Source organism: Notolepis coatsorum (genome assembly GCF_963971535.1).
Source record: "Notolepis coatsorum genome assembly, chromosome: 1".
In the NCBI taxonomy this organism is placed as follows: domain Eukaryota; kingdom Metazoa; phylum Chordata; class Actinopteri; order Aulopiformes; family Paralepididae; genus Notolepis; species Notolepis coatsorum.
The window spans coordinates 22,434,345-22,452,946 of NC_140165.1; the positions used below are offsets into that span (position 1 = coordinate 22,434,345).

The following is an 18,602-nucleotide window of genomic DNA, read 5'->3' on the forward strand; positions in this document are numbered from 1 at the left end:
ATGCTATATTATGTTATTATGTTATTTGATACTATCTTGTCTAGCACAGTCTCTGGAGCGTAACAGTAAGAAGCATTTTGTATGAAAGTATTCTGTACTTCTGTATGACAACTATTAAAGAACTTGAACTTGAAATAAAGTGATCATGTCAAAATAAAAGTCCCTATATCATATCAGCCAAATATCATGTAAAAAACAAACTCTATACAAATAAATCATTCTTATCAATAAACATGAATTGTCTTCACATTTTAACTTCTGTACTGTACTGTAAATACTGTCGTATCTATTTATCTATTTATTAATTCCTTTTAAACACCATGAACTACAGTAAATGTCCAAAATACTTTCTCATGAACTGAAATTATTATTATTTATCAAACTAGGCATTTAGGCACCTACACTAGGCTTCAGGAAGAGGCTTACTGTGCTTCAGGAAGAGGCTTACTAGGCTTCAGGAAGAGGCTTACTGTGCTTCAGGAAGAGGCTTACTAGGCTTCAGGAAGAGGCTTACTGTGCTTCAGGAAGAGGCTTACTAGGCTTCAGGAAGAGGCTTACTGTGCTTCAGGAAGAGGCTTTACTGTGCTTCAGGAAGAGGCTTTACTGTGCTTCAGGAAGAGGCTTTCTGTGCTTCAGGAAGAGGCTTACTAGGCTTCAGGAAGAGGCTTACTGTGCTTCAGGAAGAGGCTTACTAGGCTTCAGGAAGAGGCTTACTGTACTTCAGGAAGAGGCTTACTAGGCTTCAGGAAGAGGCTTACTGTGCTTCAGGAAGAGGCTTACTAGGCTTCAGGAAGAGGCTTACTAGGCTTCAGGAAGAGGCTTACTGTGCTTCAGGAAGAGGCTTACTAGGCTTCAGGAAGAGGCTTACTAGGCTTCAGGAAGAGGCTTACTAGGCTTCAGGCTGGGCAACTCTGCTACATAGGTTATATTTGACTCCATAACCTTTACACAAATTGCGTACAAGTCAGCAGGAGGGGTACGCCTCTGGCGGCTAAGGGTAAGTGGTGTTGTTCCTCTAGCAGTGCCGAATTTGAGTGCTTCACCTAAACTAAACTTAGACATAGTAGCATAGTAGGTAGTAGTATAGACATAGCATAGTAGATAGGAGTATAGACATAGTAGCATAGTACATAGTGTTGGATTCTTGGCAATCAGCCAATCTCATCTCATCATCTCCTTCGTGACTCTCTCTGTTGTGTGTTGTTTTCTTGCAACCCCTGTTAGTACATCCATAATCAGAAGAAACGACACTGCATCGTGATCTCTTTCCTCAGATCCTCATGTTTATTTTCATGAACATAGCCTCAGTACCAGATGTAAGCCATTCTGTATTGTCATTGTTCAGTCTTAATTCTCTTCTCTCCGTCTCCTGTCATTAGTCCGATGGTTCTGGGCCTTGTCGTAGCCAACCACCATATCGGTTAGTGATGATGTGTCATCTCCCCTCCCCCACCCGGCGAGGGTGAGAGAGGGATCTCACAGTCTGTTCAGCACGTCTGCTTCGATTGTGCGTCGTATCTGAATCTAACTTACCCCGGAATGAACTCACATTATAACATTCTTGCCATAGCAACGACAGGCCGGCCCCCTCTTCTCGTTGCTATGTGACACGCTGTCATGACAACCGCTGTTCACCTTTAACACACGCTAAACGTCCCTTCTATTGTTGTCAAACTCACCATAGTTCTCTCTCTCAGTCCTTATCAGTGTTTATGTTAGCAAGCTGCCGAACGACCTCGAAGCCCTGGGCTCTGTATTAGTCTGCTGCTAACACACTGACTCTCTCTGTCGTCCTCCTCCTCTGAGATGGCTATAAGTAGATGCTGTCATCCACCAATATTTACCTTATATACACATTGAAAAACATAGACATCCTTCAATAGTATACACAGTAATATAGTATAGTAGACATACTAGCATAGTAGATAGTAGTATAGACATACTAGCATAGTAGATAAGAGTATAGTTTTTTCTTTTCCCCATTCAGATATTGATTGAAAGAACTTGTTTTTAGTCGACGGCGGACGATTGAGAAGGTTCCAACTCTCCTGACTGTGGTGGGAAGTTCGTTCCATAACTACACGAGAATTCTTGGAGGATACAAATACACATATTTGTTTGTATGTCTGATTTTGATTTGTTTATTGTTCTATATTTGTTTGCATATTTTATTGGTTTTATTGATATGTTTTATTTTACGTTGTTTTGTTGATTATTCTTGTTTGATTTTTATATGTTTGTATCCAGACCCCAGGAAGAATAGTCGCTGCTGAGGCAGTGACTAATGGGTATCTGAAATAAAGAAATAAATAAACACTGAGCCGGTGTCAAAGGGATTGTTGTGATGTTTGGAACTCTATAGCCCTACCAGCGATGATATTGATCGGTAGACTCCTTTCTCAGCACGGTCCACGCTGTGGCTCACACTATAGTCCCGGATAGTTGGCCACAAACCAATGCAAAGTCAATGGGGTCAAGATCCTGTCTGTAGAGGCTGACTGAGGATCACTGAAATCTACTTTGTGCGCACTCACTGTGGAGTACATTTCACTCAGTCAACTTGTACAGAGAAGAGCTTCACCCCATTGACTTTTTGGCTAACTACCCAGGGCTAGTATGAGGAACAGCATGGATTTACGCTGAGAAAGGTCTCCACTGATCAATAACGTCATTGGTAAGTAAGGTAAGTAAGTAAGTAAGTAAGGGGGACCCTGATGGAAACAAGACAAACGTCTTTCTCAGGTCTGCATCCCCTTAACAATTGTATGTATTGAGCCGTACTGTATTGTACCCATTCTGCAATCTGTTAAATAAAGTTTTCATTCATTCATTCATTCAAGGAATAGGGCTAGGGTTCCAAAAATCACAACTATCCCTTTAAAGGTACCCTTAGAGAGTGAAATATACACTGTGATGTAACTGTGTAGTAGCAGTGACTGATACCACCCAAAGCAAGGACTGCAGCACACTCAATGAAGTAATGACCTTTTTTTTTTTTATTAATAGACTTCACAACCGTTTACAATATCAACATACATTGTGTTGGCATGCTAGCTGGTATTTGTACTGTACTTTTGAAAAAGCATTTTGTTGTTTTATACAAAGTCGTATCACTTCAACTTTGGATTCAGAGATTCAATTACTGATTTATGAAATCATCATATACACTGAATTTCTTTTTTCTTTCCTTTTTAAATACTGATCTACCAAAAAACACGGGGGTAGCCATAAACAGTGAACACCTACTCCAGCATATTGAAAGTAGAACAACTACACAGATCATAGCCTGACACGTCGAGCTTGCATGGCTCTGACGTGTCGAGCTACACAGATTAAAGTTGGTTTCCCACTACATTCTAAACCTAATTCTAGACCCAAAAAAATAAAACATAAATTGATATCAGTCGATATCGGTGTCGTGCAGTCTTCAACCACCGGACTCATTCAGTTTAACAGACACAAACTGAGAATAAAAAAACAGAAATCTCAGCCTCGTACAACGTGTGTCCAGATATTGCGCCCCAATATGTGTGTGGGAAACCACCCCTTGGAGCGCTTGAACCAGCAGCTTGCCACGTAAACCCACGTCACAAGTAATATTTATAACCAGTACCTGTTGCCAGTCAAACCAGTGGCCTCTCCCACTCTAAGTTACCCACAGGGGGCCTTTACATTACATGTACATCCAAGTTTGACTTTGATAATTAGATTTTGAAACACAAAATAATACTGTTCTGAAAATATCAATTTATTTTTGGGGGGGAGGGGAGGGGGGATCACAGTCTATACCCTGCAGAAGCTAACTGCAGTAACTATGCAAACAGTGAAGTGAGAAAAAAGTGAGAGTTCTTTGACTATCCAGACTATTTTGTAGTTACTGCAATTCTTTATATAGCCCCGATTCTGATTGTCATTTTGTTTCATGTCGGTGGTTGTTCGCCTTGTGGTGAATCTCCTACTCGAGTTCATAGTTTACCCAGCTGTTTTTCACACAACCTATAGTGCCATCATTCCTTTCTATTACCGGCAAGTCAATAGGAGGCTATTATGGGCAAACATTTAGGCTCAGTAATTCACACTACGAGGTGCGGAACATGGACGACGGGCTGCAATGTAACAACGTGCGTACGGTAGTACAGTTGACTTAAAGGTGCTGTAAGTGATATATTTTGGTCAGTAACATGGGTCTCCCAGTCCCTCTACTCTGCAGTAAACAGTAAATACATTTTCTGGTATCCCGTTCCCACTTTATACAATCAGGAGAGAGAACCCTAGATATATTTACTTACATGTATTTCAAGAAACCTTGCCAAGCCAAATTTCGTACTTGTTTTAAGCACATAATATTTGTGTGGAGTTCTCGCCCCTGATTGGATAAAGTGAGAACGGGATACCAGGAAATACATTTTTTGTTTACGTTACTGACCAAACACACATCGGTGATGGCTGTCGGAATGTAGAGCTATTATTTTAACATGTAGACCACTCATTTGAACAGAGAAAAATCCACTTACAGCACGTACAGGATTCAGTCTGTGAATCATTGGGACCCATAGGGGAACACTGTGTTTTGCTCCATTTATTCAGCTTTGAAAGTCCCCCACTGCCTTTTACAATACACAGCCATAAGAGGCTCTATCACGAAACAAAGAAAAACCAAACTAAAACAGAGGAACATCAATGAGAGAGTTGCGCACAGCAACACACGCCAGGAGAATACTGGAACTCCTTGACTTGAGCAACATACAGTGGTACAAGCTAAACTAGAGTTAAGTGTCGAGCAAAAAAGGCAACTGCGTCTTAAAAACACACAGCATCAGAAAACTTTTAGTTTGTTTGTTTGTCTTTTTTCCCCCACACACAGGTGGACGTCAGTTTACGAAAATTGACCAAATATTTAAATTAGGACATATTAAATAACATCAAACAAAAATATAATAAAGATAAACCTACAACTACCAGAAGGCACTGGGGGAAGAGAATGGCAGAGAACACAGGGTGCTGGACAAACTGAACGGTAGTGTCTAGATCCCACGCTCCGGAAGGACGTTCTGATGGGGGGGGGGGGGGGGGTCGTCACTTTTTAACCAAGCAGCAAAGCCGTAACTCGGCATGATTTTCACCTAAGAAGTTGTTTATTAACCTAACCTATAACCTATGACCTAACCTATACCTCAACCTCAACCATTCCCACTACCTACTAATTAAAAATAAAATTGGAGACATCCCCCCCGGCGATGGGATCGGTAGACACTACTAAACTAAATAAAAGTTAAAAACCCAAGGGATTAAAAAGAAAATACACACATCCACAGAGAGCACACGGTTATTTAGAGTGATATTAATTTGAAACAGGATGCAGAAAGACAGACTGAACTGTACTCCGACTAGCAGCACGAAAGCACATCTGACACGTGTGTGTGTGTGTGTGTGTGTGTGTGTGTGTGTCTGTGTACCGACAAAAGAAGAGTGTAACAGTACGTTTGGATACACCACGAGAAGAGAAATATCGTCTCGCTTTCCTCGCGTGACTTCAACAGAAACTAGACAAACCGCCGTGAAAACGCACTAGAGAGATCTATTGCATATCCGTTGACCTTATTTGCACGGCGGCCAGTTTGTGCCATGCTCAGGTTGGGATTCCTTTCCACCCGGTTTGCCGTATGAATACGTGTGAATACGTGTGCCCCCCCCCCCCCCCCACTCATTCGTGAAGACGCATGTCCGCCTTTGCATCATTATCACGCCCGGCCGAATGTCTTTTTCCATCTCTTTACTTCCGTCTGCGTCTCAGAGCAAAGCTGCGTCGCCCAGAGGAAAGCTGCTTCTGTCTCTCATTCCCTCCGCATCTAAATTTAGCTTTGCGGTGTATTTGAACAGACGCCGCGGGGGGGGGGGGGGGGGGTATTTAAACATAGATATGATAAGTATTCATGGCGTATTCATGGTTGTCATTTAATCATCATCTTCTGTTGTTTCAGTGCAATCGCCCATCGTTTGCCTACCAAGATGTCTGCGGTGATGAGGTAACGGGGTACTAGGAATTTGAGAGGGGCGTGGATATTTCTTCCGGCGGCGTGTTTTGGAAAGATTTGTCAATGTGAGCGAGTCGCCCTGCACTCTGGCTGCTGCATGCGTGGCTTCTGTTCAGAGCCGGGGCGATGGTGCTGAACTGGGGCGATGGTGCTGAACTGGGACGATGGTGCTGAACTGGGACGATGGTGCTGAACTGGGGCGATGGTGCTGAACTGGGACGATGGTGCTGAACTGGGACGATGGTGCTGAACTGGGGCGATGGTGCTGAACTGGGACGATGGTGCTGAACTGGGGCCACTAAATTGCAATTACAGTGTAGTAGTAGTAGTAGGCCTTGAAAGACAGTCGGCTGCTGATTAAAAAAAACAAGAGACAGAAAGGATAGGAGAGAAGAGGATGAGAGAGAGAAGAGGATGGAGAGACAGAAGAGGGTGGAGAGAGGGAAGAGGATGGAGAGAGAGAAGAGGGTGGAGAGAGAGAAGAGGATGGAGAGAGAAGAGGATGGAGAGAGAGAAGAGGGTGGAGAGACAGAAGAGGGTGGAGAGAGGGAAGAGGATGGAGAGAGAGAAGAGGGTGGAGAGAGGGAAGAGGATGGAGAGAGAGAAGAGGATGGAGAGAGAGAGAAGAGGATGGAGAGACAGAAGAGGGTTGAGAGAGGGAAGAGGATGGAGAGAGAGAAGAGGATGGAGAGAGAGAAGAGGGTGGAGAGAGAGAAGAGGATGGAGAGAGAGAGAAGAGGGTGGAGTGCTAGCGTTAGGGTGTGCCCCCCCCAGTCATTCAAGGTGATGCGTGCGTCCTCCTCTCTTCTGCCTGAAAGACAAAACAAAAGGGAACATTGAGAGATGAGTTTTACCACATCTTACACGATCTGTTGCGCATATTGCAGTGTGTGTGCGTGTCTGTCCGTGGGTGTGTGCGTGCGTGTGCGCATGGTGCACGAGTGATGCATACTTTGTAAAACTGCAACAGATTATCTTCTGATTGTATTGTACTAACAGCTGTAATAAGTGGAGTAAATAAAAACAATAATTTCCAATAGTGTGCTAAATGAAACGCAGCAACTCAATGACACTGAACCGCTATCGAACTAAACAATGAGATTTAGGACCAGCGATCACGCTAACGCCTTTAGAAATATACAAATAAATAAATAAACTACAGCCCCCCACACAGCCCCACGTTCCCCCTCGTGTCAAACCCGGGACCCCCAGTGATAAAGTGGTTGGCCGTGGACGATTATTCACTGAGTAAACATGGGGGATGTGGTTCTTTAAGGGATTATCGCGGCGCGCAGCCTTGCCAACTGCTGGTAATAAATCCTGGTGTTTAATTGCGAGGGTAGCGGCTTTTTATTTACACCTTCGGAGAAGTGCAGTCACAAGCAATTAGCGGCGTGGCGATGGGGAGAGCTGGCAATAACCACACACACACACAACGAGACAGTGCGTGAGGGGAGATGGGTGGGTCAGTGTGTGTGTGTGTGTGTGTGTGTGTGTGTGTGTGTGTGTGTGTGTGTGTGTGTGTGTGTGTGTGTGTGTGTGTGTGTGTGTGTGTGTGTGTGTGTGTGTGTGTGTGTGTGTGCGTGTGTGTGTGTGTGTGTGCACGTGCGTTTGTTCATGTGTTGGCATATCAGTGTTGCTGGGAGGGTGGTGACTTGAAAATGACTATGTGCATTTCACACTTAGACAGAGACACACACACACACACACACACACACACACACACACATAAAAAGACACACATACACGCATATTGAGTGTCTGACTCACCTGCGCCATCACTCTGCTACACCATCTCATACTGGTTGGCAGTAATAAACCGCGAGAGACAGCAGGCCAACAGCATACCAATCAACTAGAGAGAGGGGGGGGGAATGAGAGAGAGAGGGAAAGGGGGGGAGGGAGGGGTGAGGATAGAAGAGAGAGAGGTAAACATAGAGGGAGGTAAAGAGAAAGAGAGAGAGAAGAGAGAAAGAGAGGGATAAAGAGAGAGAGATGTCAGTACCTATTGATTACAGTATAGTGAATATTAACAAGATGTCAGTACATTGATTATAGCCTTTGAAGACTCTTTCAAAGTAAATTATGCATCCATGTAATTACAGCATGATGTCCTGTAATTCCTATCTATAATATTTGTAATAACAATTACACATACAAATAATCACATACACCATCACATAATTCTCACACACATGGTTCTTATCCAGAACTGCCTCAGTGTTTTATAGGTTAATAGGTCATTTATAGGTTAATAGATTATTTATAGGTTAATAGGTTCTTCTTCTTCTGGCGTGTGTCTTTAGACCTGCAGCTCCGTTGAGGCAAGCCAGGCCAACGTTTCGTCGTCCACTTCCAGCAGACCGCGTTCTCCATACGGTGGCCGGTGTTTGGGGCAACTGGTGATGATATGTTCCACAGTCTGTGCAGGGGCTCCACACTCGCATGAGGCACTGTCCTTGAGGCCCCACCTCTTCATTGAGGCGCCGTAGCGTCCAACGCCGGTCCTTAGGCGGTTGAGGGTTGTCCACTGCTTCCCGGGGCAAGTCCTGACCAGGGACGTCCAGAGGGTCATTGATGTAGAGGTGCAGCCTGGATGGTTCTGCTGACCTCCACTGGTCCCTCCATCTTGTCCTGACCCAGGAGGCCTTGGAAGTGTCAGATGGTGTTGTGTGGAGTAGCCTGTAGGCTTGCATGGAAAAGGGGCGCCGTGACTTCTTTAGGCGCACACGTCGTGGTGTCTGTGTGGTGGTATTGTGAAGGAGGTGGTGGCTGCTTCTCATCTGATGGTAGCCGGGGCGATGCCAGCGAGTACGGGCAGTTGGTTTACCGGTGTGGCTTGTAGTTGGGGGGGGGGACAAAGGGTAGTTGCAAGGTTGCATGCCCTTCAAGCGAAACTAATGTCTTTACCACGTTTGCAGACCACAAGCCAAGCCTCCGCAGGCCAGGCGGCGGGGCATTTAAATGCGGCCAACTGTCGAGGCTTAGCGCTACTGCAGCTCAATGTTGAAGGCCTCACCACCGCGAAGCTCAACATCATCGAACAGGTTAATAGGTTATGTGGTTAATAGATTATATATTTTTTGACCAATTTCTTTTATTTTCTTTCTTTTCTTTCACACGAAACAAGACAAAACACAATACAGTAATAACAACAATAAACAGGACTTAGCAATAGTAATAACAACAATAGTGACAATAGAAATAACAAAAATAATAAAACAGGATATAAAAATAGAATTATGCCACCACAGACATTACAAAAGACATTTGACATTCCTTCCCCCACTCCCACTGGCACCCCCCCCCCCACCCCAAGACCCCCGGACCCCCCAGGATCAGCACCCCCGACCCCTCCTCGCTGCTAGAACATGGCCTTCACTTTCTCCGCCGCTGAGGCCCATAGTTCAATGCTGGACTGCCCAACCCCCATCTCCCTGGCAGTAGAGATCTCCATAAATGACATCCAAAAGTGTCAGAGACCAATTGATCATTGTAAGTTTCTCAGGTTGTTTCCACCTCATGGCTATCAGTTTCTTGGCTGTGGTAAGGTTAATAGATTGTTTATAGGTTCAAATATAGGTTTATTTATAGATGAATAGGTTCTTTATAGGTTAATAGTTTATTCATAGGTTAATGGGATATTTATAGATGAATAGGTTCTTTATAGGTTAATAGGTTCTTTATAGGTTTATTGGTGCTTTATAGGTTTATGAACTAAAACAAATCTTGGGTTTTCTTAACTTGTATTTTCAACGTTTTAAAGTAGAATAAATTTATTGGAGAGTGAATATTAAATATAAATTATATTATTTGATGTCACTCCTATTTATTTGATTCAACAACAATGCAAAAAGGCTACTTGTAAACAATGTAAGATGATTCAAGTTGAGACAACTATGAACATTCCTCTAGCACAGCGGTTCTCAAACTACAGGTTGCGACCCAAAGTGGGGTCGTGGGTAGGTGACAGCGCATTGGCAAGTACATTTTTGTTTTAATCAATATATATATATATATTTTTTTTTATATTCTGGCAACATATTTTGGCTAAATGTGCCTCGTTTTATATTTAATGTGTATTGATAACATAGTGCTGTAATTAAATTGTCTAATAAATATGTATGATCAAAAAACATTTATTTTGATATTCCTTAATTCCACATTGAAATTATGCAATACATTTAGTGTGGGGTCGCCAAAAGAAATCCTAAATAAAATGGGGTTGTTGTGGTATAAAAAAGTTTGAGAACCCCTGCTCTAGCGCCACCGTATGGCAATATCTGCAACTCTTCTTTCTGTCATCTACCCAGTCAAATGTTGCGTGTGACGGCAAAGTGGAGCGATCGTCAGGCCTTGGCGGAGGTCTGCGCTCTACTGACTGTGAAACCAACCAACCAGGAGAACTCACAAAGTGCAGTGGTCCTTCAGAGCGTCTGGGAATAATAGTAATCACAGCTCCTCGTACAATATGTATGTAAATACTTTAATACTTTAATGCAAAAACTATTAATACTGGGATTAAGAGTCGATGTGGACAGCGGTTTTCTCCCCGTTGGCAACGTTTTCTTTTACTTAAGAAGCTGGAACAAAATCTCACGACCTGACCTGTAAAATACTGTCAAGGTCATGTGAATGTCTCCCTCTCTCTTTTCCTCTCTCTCTCTCTCTCTCTCTCTCTCTCTTATTCTCTCTCTCTCCTGCAGCTCCTCCCCCTCTCTTTCTCTCCTCTCCTCTCTTGCTTCACCGAAAGCATTTAATGGCCCAATTAACGGACCCAGGGCAGCAGAAGAGAGGGCTGTTGCAGGTCATGCGCACACACACACACACACACACACACACACACACACACACACACACACACACACACACACACACACACACACACACACACACACACACACACACACACGCACACACACACGCACAGACACACGCACACACACACACTCGCACAGATGCACAGACACACGCGCGCACACACACACACACACACACACATGCTCACTCACACAGATGCATACACACACTTACACAGACACACATACACAAACACACACCAGACCCTCCAAGGCCCATTATGGGTAATGGAGTAGGTCGCCGTGACAACGAGCAGTGCCGCGAGGGCTAATCGAGCATGTCAGCAAGAGCGGGAGGTAACGACCGCTCTCTCGCTCGCTCTCTCTCTCTCTCTCTCTCTCTCCCTCCCTCTCCCTCTCTCCCTCCCTCTCCCTCTCTCTCTCTCTCCCTCTCCCTTTCTCTCCCTCTCTCTCTCTCCTTTCTCCCATGTCTCCCTCTTCACTTCAAAAGGAAATTGAGAAAGAGGGGAGAGAGGACGTGTGGGTCCACTCTTCCTCGTATGTTAACCGTACTTCCGAAGGGCATTTTCACACCTGCCTCGCTTAGTCCGGCTGAAACTAACCCTGGATAGTTTTCAGCCCGTTTGGGTTGGGTTCACACACGAGGACGGAGGTGAAGTCAACGGACTCTAGCCCCCGGGCCGGCGCCACACAATCGCACCCTCGTCCAGTCCACACGAGGTGGTGGTCCCGGTCCTCTTCCAGGTAAACCCTGGAGCGGCTCGGTGCCTCTTAAGACCAAAGCACCGCGTTGACATCGGAAATGTCACTAACTCACTCACTCGCTCACCCGCCAGGGGTCACGATACACAGACTTTCAGATTCAATACGAATTTCCATGTTGAGGTGAGGATTGGAATCGATTATGGATTCTTTATGCGTTGAAGAGACTACGCTTTTCAGGCTGTTTCACTTTCATGATTTTGATTAATTGATTAACGATCAGCCTCCCTACTGTCTCAATAAAGAACCTCCTCTCCTGTGTCTCCCCTACTCTGTCTCCCTCTCAGCCTTCCAACTGTCTCAATAAAGAACCTTCTCTCCTGTGTCTCCCCTACTCTGTCTCCCTCTCAGCCTTCCGACTGTCTCAATAAAGAACCTTCTCTCCTGTGTCTCCCCTACTCTGTCTCCCTCTCAGCCTGCCTACTGTTTCAATAAAGAACCGTCTCTCCTGAGTCTCCCCTACTCTGTCTCCCTATCATCCTTCTGACTGTCTCAATAAAGAGCCTTCTGTCCTGTGTCTCCCCTACTCTTTCTCCCTCTCAGCCTTCCTACTGTCTCAATAAAGAACCTTCTCTCCTGTGTCTCCCCTACTCTGTCTCCCTCTCAGCCTCCCTACTGTCTCAATAAAGAACCTTCTCTCCTGTGTCTCCCCTACTCTGTCTCCCTCTCAGCCTTCCTACTGTCTCAATAAAGAACCTTCTCTCCTGTGTCTCCCCTACTCTGTCTCCCTCTCAGCCTTCCGACTGTCTCAATAAAGAACCTCATCTCCTGTGTCTCCCCTACTCTGTCTCCCTCTCAGCCTTCCGACTGTCTCAATAAAGAACCTCATCTCCTGTGTCTCCCCTACTCTGTCTCCCTCTCAGTCTTCCTACTGTCTCAATAAAGAACCTTCTCTCCTGTGTCTCCCCTACTCTGTCTCCCTCTCAGCCTTCCGACTGTCTCAATAAAGAACCTCATCTCCTGTGTCTCCCCTACTCTGTCTCCCTCTCAGCCTTCCGACTGTCTCAATAAAGAACCTCATCTCCTGTGTCTCCCCTACTCTGTCTCCCTCTCAGTCTTCCTACTGTCTCAATAAAGAACCTTCTCTCCTGTGTCTCCCCTACTCTGTCTCCCTCTCAGCCTTCCTACTGTCTCAATAAAGAACCTTCTCTCCTGTGTCTCCCCTACTCTGTCTCCCTCTCAGCCTTCCTACTGTCTCAATAAAGAACCTTCTCTCCTGTGTCTACCCTACTCTGTCTCCCTCTCAGCCTTCCTACTGTCTCAATAAAGAACCTTCTCTCCTGTGTCTCCCCTACTCTGTCTCCCTCTCAGCCTCCCTACTGTCTCAATAAAGAACCTTCTCTCCTGTGTCTCCCCTATTCCGTCACCCTCTTCAGACGGTCTCAATAAAGAAAGAGATAAATGCTCCCCTTTCAGGATGTTTTACCTGTGAGGAGGCTATTCCAAACGTGACTCCGGCGACGATGCCCATGTTGGTCTCGATGAAGGAGGTCACCAGGTCGTAGCAGCCCTGCAGCAGAGGAAGAAAGAATGGGAAACACTGGTTAATCCTTACATTCGTTTTTACACCAGGGGTCGTCAACGGTGGCCTTAAAGCAGGTTAGAGAGGTGGGGCTTGCGACCAGAAGATCTGGGAAGAGGAGCAAGTGGATTCCCTTTAACACCCCACCGTTAAATCGCCCTTGGGCAAGGCACTTAAAATCCTGACTGCCCCAGTGGAGCTGCCCAGTGGCCAACACTGTATAAACTGTGTGTATTTTTTCTTACCTTATACACTGTATATATGTATTTATTCTTACCTTATACACTATATATATGTATTCATTCTTATATATATATATGTTTTTTTAATAAAAAAATTTCTTATCTCATTCATTCCATAAGAACGTAGAATACACATTTACAGACTTTTTTTTTTATATGGTCCATTAGCATGTTCTTGGTATTCTAGGGACATCTATGGATCTCAGGGAATGTATTCCCAGTGTCAGAAATACTGTGTCTGTTACTAGGCTTGAGTAAATTGTAATGAACCAAATGAGAATATCAATTAAATTTTTTTTTTTATCTTTGACTGTGAATAACACTATGCTCAAATTGACCAGACCTGAAAAATCTAAGCAAATTAACAGATGGAAGATGATTAAACAGAAGGTTTTGTAGATACTAGGGATCTGTCCCGATCCGATCACGTGATTTTCCGAAGATCGGGAACTTTTTTTTTTTTATTCAACAAACATGACCATGTTCACGTCTTAAACTCATACTGAGGCCTTAGTTTTGGTTTTAAATTGCATATCATCATTCATTTATTTATTGTCACACAGAGCAGAAGAATTTTGCCAAAACAAACGCATTTCCTTTGATTTAATTATACATCAAATGATTTATGTCAAGGATTGCAATGCCTCGCTTGAATGAAGTTAACTTTTCACCTGGATAAATTTTTTTTGTTGATCGGATCGGGAAAGATCAGTATCGGTAGATACTCAAAATCACATGATCGGGATCGGATCGGGAGCAAAAAAAAATTATCGGGCCATCCCTAGTAGATACAGTACTGAATTCTGCCATCCGGACACATGCAATTTGAAATATGATTATAGAATATAGAATATCAGGCATAAAATGGTTATGTGATTAAAATATGATTAATTAGATTAATTAATTACATATCCTGTAATTAATTAGATTAATTTTTTTAATCGCCTGACAGAACTATATATATATATATATATATATATATATATATATATATATATATATATATATATATATATATATATATATATATATATATATATATATATATATTATACCCAGTTTAATCACCTGTACATTGCATATTACTATTGCACTTTACTGTTACATTTGGATGCCCAACTTGTTTTCCTTGTACTGTACTTGTGCTGCATGATGACTAATGAATCTAATCTAATCTAATATGAACAGTAACATACTTTAGTTCTACAGGGCAACTGCTAGAAGTGAGAATGTGCGTAGAGTCAGTGTGAAGCGGCGCGTCGCTGAGCGAGCACGAAACCAGGCCGACCCACAGCGCTGCCTGAGCCGACAGCGATGTCGTAGCAAACTTCCAACATAGGCGGTGAGAGAAATACCAAAATACACTGCTTCCCTGATGAAATGATTTGTGACACAATAGAAAGAATTCCAGAAATTCTGTCTGCCCACAAAAACTGTGACCAAGATTGTCATCCAATGCGGGAGGAAATGATATCCCCAAGGAGCAGACAAAAACACTGAAAAGGGACTTCACTGAACTGCTAAAACCTCCTAGGCTCCAAAGATCTTGAGTCATCATTCATCAGTAATAATAATAATTCATTACATTTATATAGAGCTTTTCTAGACACTCAAAGCGCTGCCTACAATGTAGGGTGGAAATTGCCTCCTTCACCACCACTGGTAGCACCCAACCTTGGGCTACGCAGGCTCAATGGCTGCCATACACTGGCACCAGGCACACATCACACTACACAACGGCTGAACGGCTCAGGAGACAGGGATTGATATCAGCCAATTAAGGGGGAGGGATGATTAGGTGGCCTTGATGTCAGAGACCTGATTGGGAATTTGGCCAGGAACATCGGGGAACCCCCTACTCTTCGCGATAGGCGTCCTGGGTTCTTTAACGACCGAGATTCAGTCAGGACCTCGGTTTAGCATCTCATCCGAAGGTTTGAAATGTATCAGTAGCCCTATCCCTTCTTCTAGACCAGGAATGAAGTGTTTCAGTAGAGTGATGGCTATAAACAGGAACTTTACTGACAACTAGGGAGTGCAGAAACCTCTTCGGAAAGGAATGGATTTACCCTAAAAACAGATCTGGAGAAATTCTTTACACGTCCAATCTGGATTACGCCATCCACCACCCAACTGTGATGCTCGTCCGTGACTGAGTGAGTGGTCATAATTTGCCGTGCCTAGCCCACGGCGCCGCGGGGAAACAGAGCAAATATGGTACGCTCAGCAAATTTACCCTGGGTAAATATAGGCCAAGAGGAAAGAAAAACTTCAGAAAGAACTTAGGTAAAACACTCGTCGCTCTGATTAAAGTTTTCAGGTCAGGCTCTGTCCTCTGTTTGCTACCTGGCGAGAGGACAAAATGTCTGCTCCGTGTCCTTGAGAAGAAGCACTCATGAACGGGAAGGTGACATATTTTATAAAAGAAAAAGTGTAATCTTTATTATTATTATTATTATTTGTATTATTTGTATTATTATTATAAAAGTTTGAATGCTGTCCATACATCTTGATTATTCCCAGGTTCAATTGACCAGTTTCAGTGTGCTGGTTTTGATGGATCGAGAACAATGACAAACTAGAATGACTAGAATGTGTGTGCGTGTGTGTGTGTGTGTGTGTGTGTGTGTGTGTGTGTGTGTGTGTGTGTGTGTGTGTGTGTGTGTGTGTGTGTGTGTGTGCATGTGCCTATGTGTATGTTTATGTTTATGTATGTATATGTATATGTGTATGTATATATGTATATGTGTATGTGAATGACTGTGTGTGTGTGTGTGTGTGTGTGTACGTACGTAGATGTGTATGTGTGTATGTGTGTGTGTGTACATAGGTAGATGTGTATATGTGTGTATATCTCTGTGTGTGTGTGTGTGTGTGTGTGTGTGTGTGTGTGTGTGTGTGTGTGTGTGTGTGTGTGTGTGTGTGTGTGTGTGTGTGTGTGTGTGTGTGTGTGTGTCTGACCTGCTGGTGAACCTTGCTGGGGGCCAGGGTGGCGTTGCGGAGGTCCTGGCCGCTGCAGTCGTCGATGTTGGCGCAGCAGCTGGGAGGGATGCCGTTGTTGGGGAAGTAGACGCTGGAGAACCAGCTGGTGTAGTTAAACACTCCACAGCACCGCAGCTGCAGGCAGAGAGACACCAGACCACTGGTATGAGTTAAACACTCCACAGCACCGCAGCTGCAGGCAGAGAGACACCAGACCACTGGCATGAGTTACTGATGAGGTACCGCTAGCCGCGGAAATGAAACGCATTAAAGGTAGAATCTGCAAGACCGTTAAACAACGACATCTGGGACAAAATGGCCATGTTCAACTTTTTTGTCTAGGCTCAGACGGTGGGGTTGGAGCTGAGGAGCACAGGGCTGCAACGATTAGTTGACATAATCGATGACGTCAATCATAAAAACTCGTTGACGCAGAATTTTTTCGTTGATGCGTTGTATAAAAAAAAAAAAAGCAATTTTATTTTTTTATATATATAATTCTTTTTCTTTTTGCACTACCTATCTTTGGGAAAGTGGCTTCTCAGCTCTGGTCCAGCTGAAGACAAAGCAGAGGAACATATTGGACATTGAGCATGACCTCAGAGTTGCTTTGTCTACCATCACCCCAGACTTTGTGTGAGGATTCGCCTATTCCCTGGACCTTTGTTCCCTGTCTCCTCACCTCACCAGCCCCCACCTTTGGACTTTCCCTGTCTACTCTCCTCAACAGCCCCCACCCTTGCGATGTTTTACTCTCCTCTACTCTTCACCAGCCCCCACCATTGGACTACCTTTCACAGCTGTCATAGGTTATGATTAGCGCCCCAGAGGGCTTTAAATACCTGGACCTCCCCTCCAGTCCTTGTCGGGTCGTTCTGTATGCTGGTTCTGTGTTCTGGACTCTGTATCTTTATCTGTGTTCAGTGTTCATGGAGTCCTGGACATTACCATCACCTGCCGCGTCTCCGGCGTGAGACGACATGCCAGCCCTCACCACCTGTCGCCGTTTGCCTGGAGTGGGACACCGTCTGCGCTCTCTAATTCTCTACGGGAGGTTTTCCAGTGTTCCCACTCAAGACGTCAAGCCGGCGCGCATCGCTTCCTATTTCCACGGGAGGATGCGTCTCTTCGCCCCGGTCCCCTGGGACCCCGGTGTTCTGCGCTGCCCGTCTACAGCTTCCGAGGAGGATCTCCGTGCCAGGCCTGGAGTGGTGTTCCCACTCCAGACGTCAAGCCGGCGCGCTCCCACTCCAGACGTCAAGCCGGCGCGCTCCCACTCCAGACGTCAAGCCGGCGCGCATCGCTTCCTAGTTCCACGGGAGGATGCGTCTCTTCGCCCCGGTCCCCTGGGACCCCGGTGTTCTGCGCTGCCCGTCTGCAGCATCCGAGGAAGATCTCCGTGCCAGGCCTCCGCCGTCGGAACCCTGTCATCCCTGTAAGCAGCTCTGGCCCTCGCCCTGTCCAAGGCTTTACCCTGTTCTCTGTCCCTGTCTCCAGCCCGCCTCTCCGGGCCTCTGTCCCTGTCCCCCTCTCCAGTGCCCCTGGTACTGGTCCTTGACATTTTGCCCTGGCCCTGTCCCTTAGCCTTAGCCCCTTAACCTGTTCGCCTCTTAAAGGCACAGTGCCGCATTTTCCCTATTTTCTTTGACTCCAGTGTTTTGTGTTCTCCCTTAAAGGGACAGTGCCGCTTTTTGTTATGTAATGAATAAATGCCCTGTTTTGGCTTACTCTCATACCTGTCTTGTGTTGTGCGATTGGGGTCGGTTACAAACCATAACACTTTGAGACTCTTGTCAGGAGCAAACAACATCCCTAGTTATCCCATTAGTTCCCTGGGATAACTGTCTGCTAAGAAGGATATATTATTTATTATTATTATTATTATTATTATTATTATTATTATTATTATTATTATTATTATTATTATTATTATTATTATTATTATTATTATTTTATTTCATTGTGTTTTTAGCCCTAGTTGCACTTTTGTTGCAACCCCAGTTATCCCATTAGTTCCCCCAAACTTACTGTCGGTCTGTTATGTTAAGCTAAGAAGTCTGCTAAGAGCCCACAGGAAGCAGAGATGGAGGGTGTGACAGAAATAATCGTTAGATTAGTCGACTAATCGAAAACATAATCGACAGATTAGTCGACTACCAAAATAATAGTTAGTTGCAGGCAGCCCTAATATATATATATATATATATATATATATTAAGGCTGTCAAAGTTAACGCGGT

General features: G+C 44.5%; 1 protein-coding gene across 1 annotated transcript in view; it reads right to left on the reverse strand.

Annotated features, from left to right (window-relative positions):
- Window positions 1-7,821: 7,821 nt before the first annotated feature.
- The window catches only part of LOC311226299 (tetraspanin-7-like), a gene marked incomplete at both ends in the record, with an annotated part of 68,784 nt that continues 58,003 nt past the window's right edge, over window positions 7,822-18,602 (reverse strand). Inside the window, 3 exons of the mRNA XM_084311715.1 lie at window positions 7,822-7,890; window positions 13,044-13,127; window positions 16,343-16,498. Of these exons, the coding sequence (XP_084167841.1) occupies window positions 7,822-7,890; window positions 13,044-13,127; window positions 16,343-16,498 (309 nt within the window). The remainder of the gene's footprint in view (window positions 7,891-13,043; window positions 13,128-16,342; window positions 16,499-18,602) is intronic.